The 18,477-nt window shown below is 32.4% G+C and overlaps 1 protein-coding gene across 1 annotated transcript in view; it reads left to right on the plus strand.

Annotated features, from left to right (window-relative positions):
• Positions 1-18,477, plus strand: part of LOC132757273 (uncharacterized) — a 167,263-nt gene that overhangs the window by 136,932 nt on the left and 11,854 nt on the right. Inside the window, exons 174-187 of the mRNA XM_060748524.1 lie at positions 4,565-4,783; positions 4,987-5,146; positions 5,479-5,729; positions 6,159-6,289; positions 6,479-6,632; positions 6,785-7,000; positions 7,315-7,408; positions 10,823-10,940; positions 14,780-14,928; positions 16,001-16,134; positions 16,620-16,892; positions 17,217-17,495; positions 17,800-17,948; positions 18,336-18,477. Of these exons, the coding sequence (XP_060604507.1) occupies positions 4,565-4,783; positions 4,987-5,146; positions 5,479-5,729; positions 6,159-6,289; positions 6,479-6,632; positions 6,785-7,000; positions 7,315-7,408; positions 10,823-10,940; positions 14,780-14,928; positions 16,001-16,134; positions 16,620-16,892; positions 17,217-17,495; positions 17,800-17,948; positions 18,336-18,477 (2,469 nt within the window). The remainder of the gene's footprint in view (positions 1-4,564; positions 4,784-4,986; positions 5,147-5,478; positions 5,730-6,158; positions 6,290-6,478; positions 6,633-6,784; positions 7,001-7,314; positions 7,409-10,822; positions 10,941-14,779; positions 14,929-16,000; positions 16,135-16,619; positions 16,893-17,216; positions 17,496-17,799; positions 17,949-18,335) is intronic.

Consider the following 18,477-nt stretch of genomic DNA (forward strand, 5'->3'; position numbering starts at 1 on the left):
CATAACTATGGCTTCCATTTTTACCAATTTATTGCCCCTTTTAGCACTGAGAAAATGAAAAATTGGTTAACCTCAAACGGAAAGTTGGATACATCTTAATTTCTATCTATACTAATAGCACTTACTTATCAATACAAAGTACATGATATTGTTATATAACTGTGCCATCCATTTTTTCCAGTCATTTCCCTTTTTATCACTTTGAAAATAGTAGGGTCTTGTAAGGTTAACCTATTCCGGGAAGTTGGATTTATCTTAATTTCTCATAACTACTTCATGAATTTAATCATATCTTTCATATTTGGTAGGTGGATACCTTAAATGGTCCTCTAATTTTTTATGGAGTAAGGGATCCCTAGGGTCAAGGTCACTTGTGTAAAAAAACAAATTTAAACATTTTTGCTCCTACAGCCTTTATTTTTAAGTTGATGTCATTCATGTTTAATACAAACTGCTAAGGGAGGTCGTCTTCCTTTGGATTTAGTTAGGGGTCATTTGGGTCAAGGTCATGGTCACCAATGTCGAAAAATAGATTTTTATACTTTTACAGGTGTATTAACCTTATTCTATTGACATATGTCTCTTATGTTTGGTAGGAATATAATTTTTTTTCTTCGGATGGAGTTGGGGGTCAGTTACGTCAAGGTTACAAGTGCTAAGAATAGATTTTTACACTTTTGCTCATACAGCCTTTATTTACTGACAGATGTTTTTCATATTTGGTAGGAAGATAACTTGCATGATATTCTTCCTTCTGATTGAGATAGAGGTCAAGGTCACCAGTGTTGAAAATAGATTTTTAATCATTTGCCCATATAGCTTTTATTAATTGATAGATTTATAACATATTTGGTAGGAAGATAACTTGCATGGTATTCTTCCTTTGGATATAGTAAGGGGTCAGCTGAGTCAATGTCACAAGTTCTAGAAATAGATCTTTACACTTTTGGCCATACAGCCTTTATTTATTGACAGATTAATTTCATATTTGGTAGGAAGATAACTTACATGATATTCTTCTTTTTGACCGAGGATGGGGCAGTTAGTCAATGTCAAGGATGCCAAAAATAGATTTCTACACATTTGCTTATACAGCCATTATTTTTTGACTGATGTTTTCATATTTTGAAAAATGATAACTTGCATGGTCTCCTTCTCTTGGATTGAGCTAGGGGTCAGTTGGGTCAAAGTCACCAGTACAAAAAATAGATTTTTTCACTTTTGCTTGTAGATCCTTTATTTACTGACGGATGTCTTTCATATTCGGTTGGAAGATAACTTGCATGCTTTTCCTTTCAATTGAGTTTAGGGGTCAGTAGGTCAAAAAGGCAAATAAAAGATGTCTACACGTTTGCTTTAATAGCCGTTACTTTTTACTGATATCTTTTTCATTTTTGAAAAGATGATACTTTGCATCCTGGTATTGAGTTAGTAGTCATTTGGGTCAAGGTCATCAGTGCTAAAAATAGATTTTTACACTTTTTTATACAGCCTTTGTTGTTTTGTTGTTGTTATTGTTGTTGTTTTTATAAATGTCTCATACTTACATAGAGCATACCTAAGGTGGTCTTTTTAAGTTCGGATGGAGTTTAGTGTCGCTTGAAATTATTTTTCAACTTCATCACAAGTTATAGCAATGACTTGCAAACTTATATTTTCACAATCACAAAACGCCATGACTCTGTCAAGTTATATGTTATATGTGTTACATTTTTTCTTTAAATATTCCGTCCTTAATTGAGTGAATGGTTAATATTTTTTTTAATATTGTGCCGGGTGCATTTGTGTTTAACAAACACGTTCTTGTTTAATTATTATTTTTAATTCATGGTTAATTAAGATGTGAAGGAAATATTTATCTAATGAAAATAAATTTATAAATCTTCCTTAGCCCAATCATCTTTTCAAATAACTGCAGTATATATAGCAAGAGTTGAACACAGCATCTGACTATCACCAGCCCGCAGCTCTCAATGGGTAAGAGCGCGAGACTTGTATTCTCGACATTGCGGGTTCGATTACCGGGCTTGCCAACTAAAATTACTGATCAGTCTTTTTGGATGAGACTCTAAATCGAGATCCCATGTATGAGTGCTTAAACACTTGGAACGCTAAAGAACCAGGAGAAGCTTCTGGAATCGGGGCATCTTTCTGTATCTGTATCTTGCACTATCCTCCAAAAATCTAAAATGACTAATACTCTTCTGGAGGACCTACCCATATGGGCAGCCGGTGGCGAGTATAATAAACTCAATTACAAACGCATGTGTTTATTACACACTGTATATTAACAAGCTCATTGTTGTAGTTGTAAATACTATAATTTTTCAAAGTGAATGCAGGAATACACATCTTGACTTCATTAATTGCTGAATAGCTCAAGCTAACCGTAAGTTGTGTATTTTCTGTAAAATTTAATGCAATTTAAACTACAGTCATGTCCTATGTTATGATCCTGTAACGCAACTTTTTTATGGTTTTATATAATAAATCTGATGTTCTTGGACCTCTATAATGTTTTTCAAATTATAGCCCTCATGGCAAAGTTGGCCCTGCTTCGGGGAACATTGATTTTCCTTTTATGTATACAGTTGTTAAAAAATTCTAAATCTACAGAAGCTAAAGCTTAGTTTCCATATCATAGCAGCTATTTACTTAACGATTCTGTATCTCATTTTTTTATCGTTTTATAATCTCAAATAAGATTTATCAATATTGTAGTTCAAAAAAGCATTATTTGTAAAGATATTACTTAATTTTCATTGTTAATAAAGGGAGGTAATTAAAAATTTATTTTCTATAAAGTCTGAGTCATTTTTTTTTTTCAAAAAGAAATGACTGCATATATTTTAATGATTACATATAATGTGGACAAACATATATTCTTCGAAGTTTGAGAATTGTTTGAGAAGCATAATTATATTCACTTAAGTATGGTAACTATCTTAATTACAGTTAAAGAGAACTGCAACATTTCATAGCAACCAGTCACTTCCATAGCAAACATTATCTATCTGCCATTGAATTTTATAGCAAGCACACCATTTATTTTGATCAGTAACCAGTGACAACTTATGTCATTTTTGTCCCCCTATCAAAAACAGCTTGAAATGTTTTAAAATGGGCACTATTTAATATGAACTTTCTTATATCAGTTTAAGATTTAGATTTTTCTATCTGCTTTACTTCATAGTTTACAATATTACTTGTTCATTGTCATGAAGAGCATTTATATAGACTTGAAATTTGGACCAGGAGTGTAATTACTGATGCTGAATTTAATTTTGATAGCAGCTGACCTACTTTTGATATCATTTGACTTACTTTCTTGCTGTTTGACGTACAGACATGAAATGTGAACCAAATGCTGAATTAAATTTTAATATCAGCTGACCTAATTTTGATATTTTTTTGTTATGTCATTTGACCTTCTTTCTTGTTTTTTGACATACTGGCTTGAAATTTAGATTAGTCACGATGCTATTCTACATAATTGCATGGATGAGTTCAAACATTGGTCACCTCGGATAAAATACTAGGTTACAGAAGCTAAAAATAGAATAATCTTGTTAACACTTTAGAGGCTATTGTTTTGATACCAATATCAAGTGAAGTGACCAGAAAGGTTGTTTTGACGATTTCTAGTTCCAGCTTGAATATGGGTCATCTGAGGTCAAAAACTAGGTTGCACAGCCAAATATTTAAAAACCTTGCTGACACTCTAAATGCTACTATTTTGATCCAAATATCCTGGAATTTTGTCAAAAGGTTGTTTTTTGATTTCTATGTCAAGTTTGAATATTGGTCATCTGGGGTCAAAAACTAGGTCACACAGCCCATATATTGAAAACCCTTGCTAACACTGTAGAGACTACTATTTAGAACCAAATATACTGGATATTGTCCAATAATGTTGAAATGATGATTTCTTGGTCAAGTGCGAATATAGATCACCTGGGGTATAAAAAATAGGTCACACAGCCTAATTATTGGATAACTTTGTTTACACTCTAGGGGCTACTGTTTCAGTAAAAATATCCTGGAAATTGGTTTGAATACTTGTTATAAAGATTTCTAGGTCAAGTCTGAATATTGGTCACTTGTGTTCAGAAACCAGGTCACATAGCCCTTATATGAAAAAAAACTTGTTTACACCTTAGGGGCTACTGTTGTGATCCAAATAACCTGAAAATTGGTCAGAAAAGTTGTTTTGGTGATTTCTAGATCAAGTTTTAATATGGGTCATCTGTGGTCAAAAACTAGGTCACACAGCCGAAATGAAATAGAATTGAGCGTTCATAATCATGTGAGCGATATAAGGGCCATCATAGCCCTCTTGTTGTTGTTTTTCTTGTGTATTTTTTTTCTTTAAACTTTGTTAGGAAAAATGAAATATGTTTAAATCAAAAATTAAATACACCGTAAAAGGAAGGGTATTACTATCAACATAATCAATGGTGTATTGAATGTAGTCATCTTATCATTTTGAATAAAAGTGTCTTATAACATAACAACATAAGCACAATGTTGATAGAACACAGCAGGTTCATTTCATATTTAACAGGAGTTGTCCATGATGGGCCATTTGAAGATTGGACAGACGATTTAGATTATCAGGCTGATGAACACACAGTAACAATGAGGTTCTCTGGCTTTGAAAGCAGTTTACATGGAATAATGTTATTTGACTGGGCTATTGGTACATCTCCTGGTGCAGAAGATGTACAGCCCTTCCTGGAGGACGGAATTATCCACAATGAGGAGGAAGATGTGACAGGAAACGGTATAGTCCTTTTTTTATTTTATTTACCATTTTTAATGTAGATCTGCTAAAACTTTGACACTTTTATAAAAAGGTAATCAGTTATACAATTTATGAACGAGCATTCCGGTAAATTATCTTTTTTATGATGGGTTTAAGAAATAAGATGTTGACTTTGTGTTTATAATTATTATTATGATTATTATTATTATTTTTATTATTAGGTCTAACCAGTTCAGGGTTTGCACAAACTGTTATTGATATTGATCATGGTGGTTCATATTTTACGACACTGAGAGCTAAAACAAACAAAGGTGATATTTTACAAGCTACAACAAACGGATTTATAGTTGATACAACCAGGCCAGAAGTTAATTTTAGCAAGTAAGATTTGTTTTAGTTCTATCATATGACGGATCAATATCGTTTTCATGTTTAGTATAAAATCGTGCCTGTGGTGTTGTATTTGGTTTTGATTAATTCAAATAAACATTTTTAATTGTTTAGTATCTCTTCAAAAAAAAATTGTTTAGTTGTCATTTTTTGTCGATCGTAAATGTTAATAGTTCCCAATATAGTCGGTAACTTACATGTATATGCACTAAAAAACAAATATAATGGAGTATTAACTATAGATAATATTATAGGTTTGTAAAGCTGTAAAAATTGCTACGTAATAACTTTAGGTGGCATCAAAATTTATTTGTTTATTTTAGATTGTTAGAATCAACAGCAATACATCAACATGCCGTTCTGTATCAAAAGGATGAGTCAGTTCTTAGTGCAATCTGGAATTTCTCTGACCCTGAGTATATAGAAAGAGACAGCATAAACAATATAGATTTAACATGGTTTTCTGTTGGATCAATTCCATACATGGGCAATATCTATAACATGACTTACCAAAACATTTCATGGGAGACAGAGGCTTCTCTTCCCGTGGGAGATGTAAGGCCCTCACTACAAGGTAAAATTACTATTATTGTGTATACAAAGTTTCTAATAAGATAAAGTATATCAGTTTTAAGTAATGATTGATAAAATTAAAGTAGTTTAAATTCATTTATTATTTATAGTGTTGTTTTGTTAAAACATTGGCATGCTTTTCAATACTGAGACAAATGTTATAAATAGTGTTTAAAAGAAATAAAAGTAAATATTTTTTTATTAAACTCTAGATTTGATTTATTTATCCAAAACTCTTTTCGAAACAAGTATGGTATATTTTAAAAAAATAAATAACAGGCGCTAGGCAATATATAACTTTCATTAAAATAAAATGTTGTAGCATAGACTGTACATTTTTAAAATACATAAATTAAATATTAATTGAAAATAAAGTTGGATGTTATATAACATATTATATTATAATTTTTATTATCAACCACTTAAACAGGTACAACAAATGTGATAAATGTTGGAGTAAGAAACAAAGCTCGTCTAGAAAATTCAATCACTTCGCCACCAATTATTCAGGATAACACTGCACCACTTGCCGGGACGGTTGAATGTCCAGACTTTGTTCAGGTATTACATCAAGGACGTTTGCCATAAATGTAATTCTTCCCTAACAAATTACGACATAAAGATGTAAAATAATTCATACTTACGTGTTGTTTTGTTTTTGTTTTTTTTTTAGTTCTTTTTTTCAAGATCATGCTTCAGTAGCAAAAAGTGACCAAAATCGTAACAAAAAAAAATGTTATATTATTGTAGAGTCATTCAGCAATAAAATGCTCCTGGACTGGTTTTGTTGAAAAGGAAAGCGAGATTGCAAAATATTACATCACTTTTGGCTCTAAGCAAGGATTTGATGACTTGAGGCTAGTTGAGGAAATTCCGGGAGAAATGAAAATATTTTCTGCAAAGGGTATGTTTTCCCTCACAAACAAATTGTTGAATGTTCACATGTTAAATGTAACGCACAAATACATGCAAATCTGTCCATATTATTGTTTAACTTGGCATGTCTCGTTTTAACGAATGTTTTATTGCAGTAGTAAAATACATTGGTGATTTCAGATGTTGTAAAGGATCATAATGATAAGATATATGCGACTATCACGGCCGAAAACGAAGTTGGACTGACAGTAAGGGCGTACTCTAAAGTTATTGTTGTCGATGATACTCCACCCACTGCTGGTGTTGTTGTCGAGTTATCAAGTGTAGCAAGAATTGATCCAAATAATGTCGACAAAACTGTTCAAATGAATAGGAAAGCCTGCACAACGATGGAAGGTATAAGATAAATATAATTTGTGTTAAAATGCCTTAAAACCGGCATTATTTCTGTACTATGATTGGAATCATTCATCTTCAATGAATTAAACAATTTAGGAAATGTATAATGTATGTGGATGTTTGAAATAACTTTTGGTATTCCTCTTGTATATAAATACATACATCAATGTTTATTCTTTTACATTAACTAAAATGTTGATATCATCCTGTAAATTAATTTAATACTGTATTTGTTTTAATAATCAGAACTTTGTTGGTGTTTTTAATGTACAGAAGAAGCCTGTATACATTTAAGTCATTTATCATTCCAGAGTGCCAGAAAATCGATGCAGTTTGTACTGAGGCATTCACACACCTGTCTGTTGCTTGGGCACACTTCAGTGACGATGAATCGGAAATTATTAAGTAAGCTTTTCATTCATATAAGGATGTATTTCTGCACACATATAGATCTTTTTTGTGATGGACACCAAAGTTTTTAAGTTTTGAGTGTACATACTTCGTTAACAAATTTGAAATGAAAAGTCTTTCGTGGTTCTAAATTTCATTTGTTGTCACCGATTTGACAGTACAAAATCTAACATATTTGCAAAACAGGCTGTGTTAGTTTTACTCATGCTGGACATTTCACCTAGCATGTGGATGGTAGATGAGTCATTAGCTCCAAAATGACGTCATATTAGGCATTTTAGAATGACACTGCGATCTAAGGATGACGTCATTTCACCCTTATGAATGAAGTTGTAATTTGATTCGCTATATTAAGAAAACACTAACGGAAGAAGTGTCATTGATTTCCATCACAATTTTTTTTTTTTTTTTTGCAAATCATGAAAAATATGGTAGAATATTCAAGAAATACAATGCCTTGCATGTGTTTGCGATTTGGATGGCACATCCGTCATTTTAGATGGGTATTCTTGAGGTGGATATTTTTCCAATCTTAAGTTGCCACCCTTGAGCAGGTACCAAATGGTCCAAACTGCGACACTTGGAACAGAAATTATCAGTATAAATTATTTCTTTAATTTGAATGGTGAATATCAAAATGACTGATTTATTATTACATGGAACGAATGCATACGAGTTTTTGTAAATATCGATTTTTCGAAAAATTGTAGAAATATTTTATTGTATGGAATTATCAAAACTATATAATAATTAGGAGGGCATATCAATAATAAACATATATAAGACACTATATGTTGATGTTTTTTCTCTTGGGTAAAACAGTCATGTGATATTTTTCATTTGATGGGGTGAATGGTTGGTGGTGTTTTGGGATTAAGGGATTATTTACGTTAAGGTATCACTAGTTTAAATATAAATGAATTATTTAAACTATGTTAAAATTATTTCACAGTATATAAAAATGAATTATAAAATATTATAACTTGCGCTATCTTAAATTTTATACCTGCGTAACTCCAAAAGCCCGAGTCTATAAATTACTATAATAAGGTAGAACATGCATGCATAGGAAACAATTAAAATTCAATTAAATTGCATTTTTCATGCAATTTTCCTAAATCTGAAACAAATTAATAACATATAACAATGGCATTGACGATATGTTAAGCTTTAACACAGAGTTTGTGCTATTTGTTAGCTACATGAAGGTGGAAATTCCTACTTTTACTTCATCATTTGCGAGTGCAACAATTTTTATTTCGTAGTCTTATTTTTGGACTTTTTCGCCTCCTGGCATATAGTAAATGAACTCTTCGTGCGAGGTTAATCTAAAAAAAAATCTGGATTTTTCTACAGTTCTACCTAGACCAATGGCCTTTACACACTCACTAATAAATACAAAATATACGATCTGGGCAAGTTACATGACTAGGGCTTCCATTTTTAGCACTCAAAAACGAATAAAGGTTGACCTAAACCGGCAAGTTGGATATATCTTATTAAAATAAGTTATATCTATACTAATGGCTTCAAAATTTCCACACTTACTTATCAATACAAATTATAAATACTGCCAAGTTATATAACTGTGCCATCCATATTTCCCTTTTTATCACTTAGAAAATAGGGATTTGTATGGTTAATCTTTTCCGACAAGTTGAATTTATCTTAAATTTCTCCTTATTATTAAATTTCTTATTGATATATTTCATATTTGGTATGTGGATATCTTAAATGGACCGCTTTTTTGAAGTAGGGGCTCTCTAGGGCCAAGGTCACTGGTAAAAATAAATTTAAACATTTTTGCTCATACAGCTTTTTTAAATTGATGTCTTTGATCATGTTTAATGCAAATATGCCAAGGTAGGTCCTCCTTCTTTGGTTGTAGTTAGGGTCATTTTGAGTCAAATTCAAGGTCACCAATATCAAAAATAGATTTTAACACTTAAACAGGTGTACTTACCATATTCTATTGATTGATGTAATTTATTTTTGGTAGGAACATAAAATAATGGTCTCTTTGTATTTTTCCTTTGGATGGAGTAAGGGGTCAATACGGTGAAAGTCACCAGTGCTAAAAATAGATATTTACACTGTTGCCCATACAGCCTTTATTTATTGTTAGTTGTATTTTATAATTGGTAGGAAGGTAACTTGCATGATATGCCTCCTTTTGATGGAAGAAGGGGTCAATGGGTCAAGGTCACACATTGCTTTAACAATTTTATTTATCAACCTTTATATTTTGACAGATGTTTTTAGCTTACCCGTACCACGAAGTTGTTAAGTGAAGTGAAGTCTTGTTAACATTCTAGTGGCTGCAGTTTTGATCTAAATTTACTAAGAATCAGTCAGGAAGGTTGTTTTGTTATTTTTGACTGATTTTTTTCATATTTGAAAGGATGACAACTTGCATCCTTTTGGATTGAGTTACGGGTCAGTTAGATCAAAGTCACCGGTGCTAAATAATAATTTTTCCCTTTTGTCCAAACAGCCTATGTCTTTCATATAAAGTATGAAGTTGCATGGTCCTCTACCTTTGGATTGCGTTAGAGGTCAGTGGGTCAAGGTCAGCTGTCAAAAACTTTCCAGATTTTTCACACTGGCTTATACAGCCTTAATTCATAGCCTGATGTTTTTTATTTTGGAAGGAACATTCATTTGAGGGTTCAGTGCTGGAGTCACAAGGTCAATGTTTCATTTGCTAATAATAGATTTATTACACGTTTTTATAAGCCTTTGTATATTTTTTACAAATGTCTTTTATTTACAAGGAAGATACCTAAGGTTGTCGGTGCAGTTTGGGGTCACAGATTTCACTGTAAAATCCCGCATTTATATATATCTGATAAAGTTGAATATTTTTCAACTTAATCACAGGTCATAGTAATGACTGACCAAAATCAATTGAAATATTGTTCCATAACTTAGTGAATAGGTAAACATTTTTGAAATATTGTTACTGAGAAGAATCTGAGCGGGGGCATTTGTGTTCAACAAACATTTAAATATTTTTTTTTACTTTTTCAATATGGAACATATGTTACATTATTATGTAGACGTAGGGCTTGAAACATAATCATAATACTAACAAATTAACGATCAATAGAAAACACTGCATGACAACTACCCTATATCAAGATCTAATTATTTGTAAAAATACTATAATGAGTATAGCAGATTTTCTACAGAAAACAAGCACCTGCTTCCCCTGATTATGTCAAGGCATTTTGATTCTGTAGAATGACAGTTAATTTACCTATTCTTGCCTGAAACAAATAATAAAACATTTCTTTGTGACGTTCTTTACCTACAAGGCATAACTGTAACTTTATCGCCCGCTTGGTATTTATCCCTGCCAATGAAATGTGTATAGCAAGAATAATTCTCACTACCTTTTCATTTTAGATACCAGCTGGCAATCGGAACTTCTCCTGGAGGAGCAGATATATCACCTTTTATATCTTTATCACCAGAACTGAATCACTATACCGTTACGAATATAGACCTTAAAGGACAAAGACAGGTCTGTTAAAATATCAAGAACATTTAAATAGAATAAGCAATTAAGATTTTTATCATCACCATATAACTCAATTTAAAACTCACTAGGCCTTTTAAACATATAACTGATTTAATCATTATATTTACCTATAATTATACAGCTTTATACGCTCAAAAGAATTTATAGTTTATTTCACAGTACATAAAATTTAACCATTCAACTTGCAGCGTTTTCACAATGTGATCTCTCAATATAAATCTGTGCAATTAAGCTTCGTTTTATTTTGTCAATTAAAACATTCTTACCACTACGGAACTTTAACTTGCCACGTCTTTTTAGCTCACCTGAGCTAGCTTGAGTGAGCTTTATGGATCGCTGAATGTCCGTCGTCCGTCCACACTTGTTCGTTAACACTCTAGCGGTCACATTTTTGACTCAATCATCATCAAACTTTGTCAGGATGCTTGTCTAGGTAATAGCTCGGATGAGTTCGAACATGGGTTATCTCGGATGAATAACTAGGTCACCGGAGCTATAAATAAAAAACTTTGTTATCACTCTAGTGGTCACGTTTTTTGCCTCCACCATCACACTTTGTCAGGATGCTTGCTTAGATGATAGCTCGAATGAGTTCGAACATGGGTCATCTCGGATGAAAAACTAGCTCACATGAGCAAAAAATATAAAAACATTGTAAACACACTAGTGGTCACATTTTTGAATCAATCATCATCAAACTTGGTCAGGATGCTTGTCTATGTAACTGCTAGGATGAGTTTGAGCATGGGTCATCTCGAATGAAAAACTAGGTCACAGGAGCTAAAAATAGAATAACCTTGTTAACACTCAAGATAGTGGTCACATTTTTGAATCAATCATCATCAAGCTTAGTCGGGATGCTTGCCTAGGTGATTGCTCGGATGAGTTCGAACATGGGTCATCTCGGATGAAAAACTAGGTTAAAGGAGCTAAAAATAGAAAAAACTTGTAAACACTCTTATGGTCACGTTTTTGACTCAATTGTCATCAAATTTGGTCAGGATGCTTGTCTAGGTAATTACTCGGATGAGTTCGAACATGGGTCATGTCGGATGAACAAGTAGTTCATAAAAAACTTTGATATTACTCTAGTGGTCATATTTTTGACTCAGTTGAAATCAAACTTAGTCAGGATGCTTGTATAGGTAATTGATAAATTGAGTTTGAACATGGGTCATCTCGGATGAAAAACTAGGTCACAGGAGCTAAAAATTAAAAACCTAGTTAACACTCTAGTGGTCACATTTTTGACTCAATTATCATTAATCTTAGTCAGGATGCTTGTCTATGTCATTGCTCGGATGAGTTGGAACATGGGTAATCTCGAATTAAAAACTAGGTCACATAAGATAAAAATAGAAAAAACCTTGTTAACAATCTAGTGTCACATTTTTGACTCAATCGTCATTAAACTTGGTCAGGATGCTTTTCTAGGTAACTGCTCGAATGAGGTCGAACATGTGTCATCTCAGATGAAAAACTAGGTGACAGGAGTTAAAAATAGAAAAAATCTTGTTAAAACTCTAGTGACTACTGTTTTGATCAAAATATCCTGGAAATTGGTCTGAAGTTTGTTTTGATGATTTGTAGGTCAAGTTAGAATATAGGTCACCTTGGGTCAAAAACTAGGTCATACCGCCTAAATATGGAAAAACCTTGTTAACATTCTAGTGGCGGCAGTTTTTACTTAATTATCACCAATCTTGGTCAGTATGCTTGCCTAGGTAATTGCTAAGATGAGTTTGAATATGGGTCATCTCGGTTGAAAAACTAGGTTACAGGAACTAAAAGTAGAAAAAAACTTGTTAACACTCTAGTGGCTACTGTTTTGATCCAAATATCCTGGAAATTAGTCTGAAAGTTTGAATATAAATCTTCAGAGGTCAAAAACTAGGTCGCACTGCCCACGTATGGAAAAACCTTTTTAACACTTTAATGGCCACATTTTCTTTATCAGTTGTCATCAAACTTGGTCAGAATGCTTGTATAGGTAATTGCTCGGGTAGCTTTGAACATGGGTCATCTCGGATGAAAAACGAGGTCACAAGAGCTAAGAATAGGAAAATCTTGTTAACACTCTAGTGGCTACTGTTTTGATCCAAATATCCTTGATATTGGTTTGAAAGTTTGTTTCGATGATTTCTAGGTCAAGATCGAATATGGGTCACTTGGAGTCAAAAACTAGGTCACACTGCTCAAATATGGATAGTCCTTATCATCACTCTTGTGATAACATTTTTGACTCACCTGTCATTAAACCTGTTCAGAATGCTTGTCTAGATAATTGTTCAGATGAGTTCGATGGATCAGGTGAGCGATCTAGGGCCATCTTGGCCCTCTTGTTCATTTTCAAACTAGTCCAAACAATTCATATCATTATTTCAACAATGTTCTGTCAAAAACGCAATGAAATAAAGATGTCGTTATACATTTTGAGTACAACAATGATTCTTTTGGGTTCAGAAAAGATGCTTTTCACTTGTATTACCTCCCTGTCCGCCATTTTCAGGGTATTTCCCAATATATTGTATGCTTAAGATAAATATCTCTAACAGCTATATCATTATATCAGCAGATGAACAGTTCAGATATTAGTGCTACATAATGTTTACCTTCACATAAATTGCTTTTCTCATATTGCATCAATTGTATTATATTTAGTATTGCCTCCAAAGATGGATGCCTTTTTGTCAAGGGAGATAAAAAATTTGGAACTATCTATTGTACTCAATAATTTATGATATCCTCATATCATTGAATACAAACCTCAATTGAGCGTGAATTTTAAAAATTCATATCAACTAGCTATTGTTTTCCATGAAGCCTCGATTTCCTAATTCGAGTTCATTTTAGTTTTGATAGCTGTGTACTCGTTCAATAGAGTTCAGTATTGTACTCAAAAAATATAATAACCTTAAGATATTATATTAAATGACTAATGGTACTGAATTTAATTAAATTATGTATTGGCATGTAATGCGCACTTAATTTTGCACGCCAGTATAAAATTGGTGATATTTTGAGGTTATCATATATTGTTGTGTACAGTACTGAATACATAGTTGTGTAATCTATTTTGAACGAGGCGCAGTTGTGTCTTATAGAATAAGTATTGTAGCGAACAATGCATAATGATATCTTTATTTCACACCACAATTATTTACATTTTTATGGTTACATAAAGAGCTTGACATGGATTTTAGGCTCTAAAAATGTAAAGGAACAGTGATGTGATCTTGTTTATTTTTACGTTGTTGTTTTGCTGTTTTGTTGATTTTTTTACCTGAAAAAAAAACGAGGAAGCTAGAATGAGAATCATGGATTGTTTGGTGTCAGAAAATGTAAGTGAGTCTAAGTTGTTTAAATTTTATCGATAATGGTGGATCACATGGTACAAACGCTAGAAGTTTATTGGTTTTAACTTGATAAGGTCTGAGATAAAAAGAAATTAAATTATATGGAATTTAGCGATGTCTTTTGTTTACAAAAAAAGAATGTGCTGTTATTAATAATATGCTTAAATTGAAGATGCTGACTATGTTTATATGAAACAAATTCTTAAGATTATCCCATGGCAGACGAAGGAAACATCATTTCAGCTACAAAACAAACAAGTGTTTTCTTTTACAGTCTTTTGAGTAATCTTATCCATTAAAATTTAACTTACTTTGAGAAGAATTGATATGTTATTGTCTTTTTTATATGATTTTAATACAATCATGTGTTTCATGTTTCCAAATAAGTTATTTGACATTTTAAATATTCATGTTAAAATTATATTTAACCGACGAAAGTTACAAATAGACAATTTACATTAATAGGTGTTTGCAACAGTCAAGGCATCCAATTTTGCAGGACATACAACCAGTGCTTATTCAAATGGAGTTTATTTATCGTATCTAAGTCAAGGTTTACCGCCCCTTAAACACGTCGGTATATATGATTCGTCCCAACATTCGGTCGGAGATGTGTAAGTATTTTAAGTTTATTAAAGGTCCTGTAACACAATTTTTTATGGTTTTAAATCATAAATATGACGCTCAAATTAAGATTTATCAATATCGTAGGTTCCAAATAGCACTATTTATAAAGATATTACCGAATTTAACAGTTCATGTAAATAAAGGGAGGTAATGAAAAATTAATTTTCTAAAAAGTTTAAGTTCTGTGTGATGTGTCACTTATTTAAAAGTAAGACAAAAATTATAAGCATCGTAAACAATTAATATTTGTACCATTTTTAAAGAATACTCGTGACAATGTTTAAAGCTATGTTTTCTTTCAGTTCCTTCAGACAAACATTAATTATTTATAATTAAACAACATTATAACATTGTTTTGAAAAACAAACACTTGAAAAAAAAAGCAAAAAAACACGTATATAGGTGTGGTCAAATACAGGCATTTATTCATTGATTATTACAAAACATAAACACACTGATGGTGTCCGCGCAAAAAATTGACCAGAAATATGGTATTTGAGCCCATCTCCTAAGTCATAAGATGAGAGAGAGAGAGAGAGAGAGAGAGAGAGAGAGAGAGAGAGAGAGAAAATCACTTTCAATGTCCAAGAAACCATCTACACTCAAACACTTATTTAAATCCATCCTTGACACTTTCACTCTCCTTTTCATCTTGCAGAAAATTTGACAATGCCTTCGATCTGAAATTGATTAATTAACATGATAATACATAAAAAAATGAAATATCCATATACTGTATTAAAATTGAAGCACTGTGCATTAGTTCATGTAAATAGCTGTAATGCTGTCACAACATATATGCAAATACAATGTTATTGTTGTTTTATAAAAAGTAAAGACTTTACTGTAACCAGATTCCAAATTCAAAATAGTAATCTTTAAAAAATGGGCGGGTGATCCGGAAACTAGACTAACCAGTTTAGTTTAACTGCCTGTTTTCAACTTGAGTCAAGAAAGATTTGACCTAGAGTCAGTAAATTGACAAAACAGTTGAATGACGGGGCACCAGTGTCCTATGGACTCGTTTCTAGTGAAATAATTATTTTGTTGTTAAAACAGAGAATTTCAGTCTGACACTAACACAATTGGAGCAAAGTGGGACGTATCTGGTGACCCATGTCCTGTCGTAAAGTACGAATGGTCTGTCAAGGAAACGGATGGAACAGTTATACAAGATTATATTGACATGTTTAGTAAGTAAATAATGCGCTAAGACAATATGCATATTGTTTTTTTTTTTAACTTGAGTATTAGTGTACCTTACATCGCTCACATCAATGTCAATGCTTTTTCAACATTCTAAACATAAATGATGTTTGTGAGCAGCTGTAACAGCTTGCAAAAATCATACTCCGACTGTTCCGGCTTTATGCAATCCGGTTGTGCTTAAACCGACTAGCTAGAGACAAAACCCCTGAACAACCTGAGCTCCAACTTCTGCTGATAATGAAAAAATCGACAATATTTTAATTTGTGTGTCCGTCGAACTGCAAACAGTCATTAAGGTCAAATTTCGGCTAGGCTCACAAATTTAGGCCTGCTCCTATGAAACTAAGGCTAAATATCGCACAACTCTATATGGTCACATGCTTAGAAATCAGTGGAAAATTCCAGTTTTTAGGCAGTCTGGCTACTTCATGAACACCTAAAAGTAATTATGATTTTATTTTACTTCTAGCCACTACAAGTGGAAGCACTGATCAGTTAGACTTGAAAGAAGGACGAAGATACTACAGTCTTTTAAGAGTTCAGAACATGTTAGGATTTGTGTATACATTGCGGTCAGATGGAGTAACAATTAATTCTAACCCAATGCTGCCTGGAATGGTATATGATGGAGATGTAACAGGATATGACCTAAAGGTATTATCTTCACGTACAATGGTATCGGCAAATTGGGAAGGCTTTGGAGAATTACGACAACCTAAAGGTGTTAGTGAGATCTTAACAGGTAATCAGTTAACATCTTTTTATCACATAAACCGCGGCGCAGGAGTGTAATAAAGCCATTTAATAAAAACGATATTACACTAGTGTAATAACACTTTGACGTGACGTCATTTGCGCTATATAGAAATATAGCGTTAAAGCGCGCTAATGTTAGCGTTACACGTATAGGCGCGTCATTGAAAAAATAATCATTTTAACAGTTTACTGTTCTTATTTTATATATGTGATGAATAGAATATTAAATTCGTGTAGATTCAATACTAAAATAAAAGGGAACTCCGCCACAATTTTGTTATATATATTTACTGTATTTAAACCTTTTTAGGAAACAAAGGTGTTGATGAGGAAGACGAAGTTGATCCGAATCAACAAGTTGCTTATTACGAAGTGGCTCTAGGAACAGACAGACGGTTTGATAAAACAAGAGACAATGTTGTACCATTCACGAACGTTGGTTTGAATACTTCTGTGACTTTCAAAGATTTGGACCTTGAGCCAGGATTTGCTTTTTACTACTTTACAGTGCGGGCATTTAGTACATCTTCCTCTTCAGCAACAATAACTTCAAATGGATTCTTTGTGAGTTTTGATGGTGGTGTTTCTGGTAAGTGTTAAGTTTTAATTTGTCAATTTATTTTATCAAGATATTTTTGTAATGTCATAAAATGAGAAAGCGCTAAGAAACATTGTACCAATTTATCTTTTTATTTTTAGTTATTTGTATAAAATACTATATTACTTTTATATTTTGCGTCGGCTATTTTCTCTCATCATCATTTTATAGTAATGTATCAATTAAATCATTTCACTGTTATTAAATGGGTCTCATGTTTCTAACGTAAATTAAGAGAAAGTCGACAAAATACGTAACATAATTTTGTTATACATTTGTGTTTTATGTTTTATAGCTGGATCAATTACAATGCCGGACTACATAAACTCGGACAAAACCATAAGTGTACAATGGAATGACTACACATCTAATGTTGGCATAATGTTATACTACATTGCAATATCTGATCACCAAAATACTACATCAGAAGACTGTAGAAGATATGTGAGCATGAACTATACATCTTAAAGATATGATAAGTTTTCTTTGAATAAATATTTTATATTCAAAGTTCCCTTATGTTGTTATTAAGGGCGATGCACGCTTGTGCCTGAAATAGTGCACGGAGCACAGGAGGTCATCACTGGAAAATCCTAATATGATCTAAACAGTGTCGATGTTATTTTAAACCCAACAACCGGCCTAGCGTTATCTGCGCTTAAGAATCTTTCTTAGAAGAAACCATATTTAGATATTTCAAATTACCAAACATTTTTAACATGCTAATCTCGTACGAATATAAATTTAAATAGAATACATAACAATATTTTATGCTTTTGAAGAAATTACAAATGTACATTTAACATGTTTTCATTATTTTTCGAATGTTAGGTTGACGGTGGTAAAGCAACGGATAAAGAAAAAGAAGATTTGTTCAATGTTTATAATGTAACTACTGTAGGGGTCAGTACATACATACACATTGACCAGCTGACGTTGACACAAAACTCGTCATATTTTCTATATATATTAG

Source organism: Ruditapes philippinarum, unplaced genomic scaffold (genome assembly GCF_026571515.1).
Source record: "Ruditapes philippinarum isolate M1 unplaced genomic scaffold, ASM2657151v2 ctg770_1_1_1_1, whole genome shotgun sequence".
In the NCBI taxonomy this organism is placed as follows: domain Eukaryota; kingdom Metazoa; phylum Mollusca; class Bivalvia; order Venerida; family Veneridae; genus Ruditapes; species Ruditapes philippinarum.